The sequence below is a fragment of the Dendropsophus ebraccatus genome, chromosome 3, assembly GCF_027789765.1.
Source record: "Dendropsophus ebraccatus isolate aDenEbr1 chromosome 3, aDenEbr1.pat, whole genome shotgun sequence".
Classification (NCBI taxonomy): domain Eukaryota; kingdom Metazoa; phylum Chordata; class Amphibia; order Anura; family Hylidae; genus Dendropsophus; species Dendropsophus ebraccatus.
This window is the reverse complement of record NC_091456.1, coordinates 173,425,465-173,431,641: the sequence shown is the minus strand read 5'-3', so window position 1 is coordinate 173,431,641 and position 6,177 is coordinate 173,425,465. Positions and strand designations below refer to the sequence as shown.

General features: G+C 41.7%; 1 protein-coding gene across 1 annotated transcript in view; it reads right to left on the bottom strand.

Moving 5' to 3' along the window:
• Window positions 1-732: 732 nt before the first annotated feature.
• C3H18orf54 (chromosome 3 C18orf54 homolog) overlaps window positions 733-6,177 on the bottom strand; it is a 16,256-nt gene continuing 10,811 nt past the window's right edge. The window contains exons 4-8 of the mRNA XM_069963153.1: window positions 5,947-6,079; window positions 4,715-4,826; window positions 2,702-2,833; window positions 1,830-1,903; window positions 733-982 (exon numbers count right to left, since the gene is read on the bottom strand). Of these exons, the coding sequence (XP_069819254.1) occupies window positions 892-982; window positions 1,830-1,903; window positions 2,702-2,833; window positions 4,715-4,826; window positions 5,947-6,079 (542 nt within the window). The 3' untranslated portion in view covers window positions 733-891. The remainder of the gene's footprint in view (window positions 983-1,829; window positions 1,904-2,701; window positions 2,834-4,714; window positions 4,827-5,946; window positions 6,080-6,177) is intronic.

Here is a 6,177-nt window from a genome sequence, read left to right as displayed (position 1 = left end):
TATTGATTTCTGCAAAAAATAAAAATAATATGACAGTGACACTTTAACTTATTGTAGAGGGGGGAAATGTGCTGGGAGTCTTTGTTTTTTCCTCTATAAGCTTTACAGTTCATATCCATGCTCCCCTATACCAATTCCACTTCAATGGTGGGGGGGCCATACCCTGCTTTTTATCTTGTCAGACTGTCTCTTTTTATTTTTGGTAATTCTAACAAGTTTTAATAAAAAGGTATATTTTAAAAACCGTAATTGCTGCAGTGAAATTGTCATGTATCATGTATTACTGCAGTGATCTTGTATCATGTATTACTGCAGTGATCTTGTATCATGTATTACTGCAGTGATCTTGTATCATGTATTACTGCAGTGATCTTGTATCATGTATTACTGCAGTGATCTTGTATCATGTATTACTGCAGTGATCTTGTATCATGTATTACTGCAGTGATCTTGTATCATGTATTACTGCAGTGATCTTGTATCATGTATTACTGCAGTGATCTTGTATCATGTATTACTGCAGTGATCTTGTATCATGTATTACTGCAGTGATCTTGTATCATGTATTACTGCAGTGAAGTGTGTATTATGATGCAATGAGGGACACCGTCCCCTTATAAAATCTTATGGTGACAAGATTGTAGGAACGCTACATAAAAGACAAACAAAAAACAGGAGCCGCTGTGCAATAACATGATGGAATGTCATATTTTATACCAAAAAAAAGCAGCAAACATGAATTCCAATACATATAATAGAAAATATAAATTATCTGAATTTCGGCATAAACACTGGGATAAACAGTAATGGATTTAGTATAAAATCACGTATAAAACACATATAAAATAACTATTAGGAGTAATAAAGTGACATTCGTGGAGTCAATCGCTGCTATGTCTGCAGGTCTTCCTTATGGTCTTCCTTTTTCCTCAGATTACAGTCTCCTACGAGCTCCTTGAGGCGCGATAAATGCTGCAGAGCCCTGGAGGGAAATAAAGAAAAAGGATTTAACCGCAGCCGAAGAAGGACAACCATAGAGGATGCAACTAGAGATGAGCGAACCTGGAGCATGCTCGAGTCCATCCGAACCCGAACTTTCGGCATTTGATTAGCGGTGGCTGCTGAAGTTGGATAAAGCCCTAAGGCTATGTGGAAAGCATGGATATAGTCATTGGCTGTATCCATGTTTTCCAGACAACCTTAGAGCTTTATCCAACTTCAGCAGCCCCAGCTAATCAAATACCAAACGTTCGGGTTCGGATTGACTCGAACCCGAACCCGCTTCGCTCATCTCTAGATACAACACAACATCTTGTATAAATAGTACACGCCCTTCCATAGGCCCAGGTAGGTCAGGGACAGCTCCACATAGTGGATCTATGTAGGATTGCAGACCATTTTAGTTTAGGGACGTTTATGCAAAAGCCAAAAGATTAAACCCCAAAGTAGAGTTTAGGATATAACAGAAGGTTCTGATCGTAAGACTCACAGCAATGGGTCTTATCATGGAGACCTCATAGGACAAACCATTTACCAGTTATATCCCTGTAATAGCCTATAACATGGAAACATATAGGGATGGTGACCAGATCATTTAGTGGGCCCGGTGAAGCTCACAATCTCATGCTGCTATATCAGATACATTAGGAACAGATTTTGAGGGAAAAACATGGAAAAAGATATAGCACTAAACAGCACTGTGTCCATCTTCATTTTATAGATTGTTGGACCCTCACTCACATATACTAGTGACATGTCATAACTTTAGAAGATGGGAATACCCCTTTAAGAAGCCTAATCTTAGACTAACTGAACTGACCAGAACTTACTTTTGCAGTGACTTATTCACCGGAAAAATCTCTTGATCCATCCTCTGGATTTCAGACTCTGCCTCTGTGGAAACCTAATAAGACATAATAAAGAATGTTTTACAATGTCTAATCAGTAACTTATCTCAATTCGTCAATTTAATCCATTTATATCCTTGCATCTGAAGTCATGATATGAAGCCAAAAAACATCTTGGATGTATACCACAAGATATTGTCACGTCTGCTTCCTCATTCCTATTCGTGATAACTGATAACAGTCACAAGGGTTCTCCAGGGTTAGGCTGTGTTTATACATAGTATTTCCGTAAGTTTTTTTTTTTTTTAAACCAAAACCAGGAGTGGGTTGAAAACACAGAAATTGAGCAAATCTTTCCATTGTAATTTTGCCCCGTCAGTTACACTCCTGGTTGTGGTTGAAAAAAAGACAGACGGAAATACTGTGTGTGAATATAGCCTTAGGCTATGTTCACACTACGTAAAACTACAGCCGTAGTTCTCGCCGCAGAACTACGGCCGTAGTTTTGAGTTAAACATAGTCTTATGTGCAATGGGATCCCGGCTGGAACGTACACACATCATATGCGCTCCAGCCGGGATCCCATGCGGCGCCGGAAAAAACTGACATGTCAGAAAGCCCTGTCAGTGCACACAGTGAAGCGAGCGGCTCCGGCTGCTTGCTTCACTGTGTGCTATGGGAAGCTCTGATGCGGGCATGGGGTGATGCGCCTGCATCAGAGTACTTAAGTACTTAAGTATCGGCCGGGGTCACGGAACGGGCGGTCTGTTATGTAGTGTGAACATAGCCTTATACTGTAGGCCACGATGCTGCTATTTGTAGACTCTGTATTCTCGCACCAATAAGACACTTACTTTCTGGAACTCCTTGAAATGCTCGGAGTTGGTTTCCTGGTTGAAGTTTTGCTGGAAAGCTTGCATATTGAAGAGTATGTGCTTCAGAGCCTCTACAGGACCGTGGTGATTCCCTCCGGAAAATGTATTTGTCTGGTAGTGAAGAGTATAATACACTACAATCAATAAAGGAACCATCTCTATTGTTAGAGAGTCCACAGAAAATAGAGAGACCCCTGATGATCATGGAAACGGGCAAGATCAGTTTACCTGCAACGCCACCACAGGGGAGATGGAGTATTACACTGTGCACTGGGTCCTCCACACTGAGACACACTCCTTATGGTCACGCTCTGCCCTGGTTATATGATAAACACTTAGAACAAAGCGCAGGTGCAAAACCATACGCAGCCTATGGGCACAGAGCAGCTATTTCTAGCTCTATATATGACTTGACATTTTTGATTTAATGTGATACTCAGAGGAGCATACAGGCCTGTATAGATGTAGCTCCATTTACCACATGTATACAGACCACACTTCAGTCCCACATAGACAAAGAATACGTCCAGAAAATGGATCAAATGTAGTCACTATTACACTATCTTTGGCTCATTTAAGTCAATGTGCCTGTCTGGAACATTTAGCAGTGTGTTCCAGCAAAACATTTTTGACAGGTTGTCCATGAATTCCTGCAAAGCATGTGGCCACAATGTGGTGTATATAGCCCCTCACTGCTTGTAGATCCTTATGAAGCACTGATGCCAGTATTCAGGAAAGAGACCTACTGTATCTTAAAAGGGGTGCTCCAGTGAAAATCTTTCTTTCAAATCAACTGTTTCAAAGTTTTAAAGATTTGTAATTTGCTGCTGTTTAAAAAACATCAAGTCCTGTACTTATCAGCTGCTGTATGCCCTGCGGGAAGTAGTGTATTATTTCCAGTCTGACACAGTGCTCTCTGCTGCCACCTCTGTCCATGTCAGGTACTGTCCAGAGCAGCAGCAAATCCCCACAGAAAACCCTCTCCTGCTCTGGACAGTTCCTGACACGGACAGAGGTGGCAGTAGAAAGCATTGTGTCAGACTGGAAAGAAAACATTTCCTGCAGGACAAACAGCAGCTGATAAGTACTGGAAGACTAGAGAAGTTTTTAAGTAGAAGTAAATCACAAATCTATATAAAACTTTTTGAAACCAGTTGATTTGAAAGCAAACAGGTTTTCGCTGAAGGACCTCTTTAGGGTGCGTTCACACCTACAGGATCTGCAGCAGATTTGATGCTGTGTTCAGTTATTTAAATGAAATCTGCTGCAGAAAATCAGCTGCAGATCCTGTAGGTGTGAACGCACCATTAAAGAGTTATTGCCATTTGCAGTAACTGTAGATACATCATCAGGCATGCAAAAAGTTACTGATAGTTGTCACTCCTGAAACCCGCTGAAATCCTAAAATACAGCCTGGGGGAGAGATTGCGGCAGTGCACTCCACTCCTTGGCCGGCCGAACATCCAACTCTTCTGTTTCATACACTGTAAAGGAGCGAAAGTGTCAAATTTGATTGACAGATGGGGACAGATGTGCGCGGCTATGCGCTCCTCCCGGATTACAGCAGGTCTCATCAGTAACTTCACACGTCAGATGACACGTCGAAAGTTACTAAAAATAACAGTAACACTTAAAGAACAGAAGCTGTCAAAGTTATAAAGAAAGCCAAATTCTGGAAATACATGTGTTGCCCTCTAGTGGTCATCCTGTGTATACACTTTTCATAGGAAAGTAGAACTAAAAAAAATGTACAACAAAATCCCCATTGTAACCTTCCCCCTTTTCCTTGATCCTGTTCTCATATTACAATTAAATAACTGTGAAATATATAACATAGAAGTCTTCTCTATGACCAGGTGCTCAGCCATGCTCTTTCTCCTAGATCGGGCTGTAAGACAGCTGGCTGCAGGGGGTAACTAGTTGAAGAACTTTTAGAAGTACAACATTTTTAGGATTTTAGGTGAAAGATTTTCACTATAACCTATAACTTACTGTATTCTCCTGCCGTGCACAATCCTTCAGGAAATCTGCCACAAGATTTGACCTAGAAGATTTGGGCCCCTTATTCTCCACGTCTTCACACTGGATGTGGACCGGGGACTTGCTGAGAGTAAAAATTTAGATGGTTACTCAATTGCGAATAAATTCATTGACAATATAGTTATATACACACCAAGAAGTTGTTGGGACTGGGGATCTTATATCTCTCCAAAAGCAAAGACTTCCCATCTGCAGACAGCTGTTTCAGGCTTATTGCCCCTCTTCAGTGCAGAGCAGGGTGCTATGACGGACTCTCCTTGATGAGAGTATATAATTACACTATAAGGGTGAAATAGTGCAACCATTATGTTTAAGGAGAATTGTCCTACAGCTGGAGGCCATGAGAGACAATACATCTAGCTGTAAAATGTCCTGTACATATTACTCAACTGTAAGGGTGAGATTTATGAAGACTAGAGTACTTATACGCCGGCCTTAAAGTGTCACTGTCGTTAATTTTTTTTTTTTTGCAGAAATCAATAGTCCAGGCGATTTTAAGAAACTTTGTAATTGGGTTTATTAGACAAATCTGCCATTATCTGCATGTAAAAAGCCTTTCCCCAGGTGCCCCCCTCCTCTCCTTTCTGTCATCCACTCCTCAGAATCAGAAAATCTTGACTGTTTTTTCATCAGTCGGATCTGTCTGGTCTATAAAGAGGGGAGGGGGAAGGAGCGAGATTAGCAGGAAGCTGAGAGAGGAGAACAAAGGACTGCTCAGCAGGGGAGCTATTCAGAGCCCTAATTAGAGGTCAAAGAGGTCCATGGTGACTGTCAAAGGAGAGACCCCGGGATGTGAATGTAAATTAACTCTTTGTTGTCCTGTTTTGCTGCTTTTACTTTCTCTCTCCATAGGAAAACCATGAAGACGGGGGGAGAGCTTCAAACTGCTTTTTCATGATAAAAATTCGGCTAATAAAACCAATTACAAAGTTTCTTAAAATCACCTGGACTATTGATTTCTGCAATAAAAATTTTAACGACAGTGACACTTTAAATTAGCCCCCCCCCCCCCCCCCTTTTCTTCTGCTGATTTTACTAAGAGGCGCAAGAATCTGTCCGGGCGCCCCAACCTGCTTCCAGCAGGTGCAGATTTGGATCATGATTTATTAAGGTGCGGGAGGAGGCCGCTGTATAGACCATGTATGATCCAGGAGTACAGCAGTGAAAGCTATAGTATATCTTACTATGTATAGGGGATTTTCTCCCAGGAGCGCTCAGCCTCCAGGATGTCCTCAGTTCGGGGGCTTCGGTCGTTAGGTGGAGGCTGCTGCGGTACATCTTTGTGTGTGATGCCACCTGTCTTCTGTAAATGATAATCTATAATAAAGGAAAACAGGTTACAGTGAAGTTTGCCTATCAATACCATGACAGGAAGGAGGAAACGTCTGCTGCCAGGAAGAGTAGGGGGTGACACT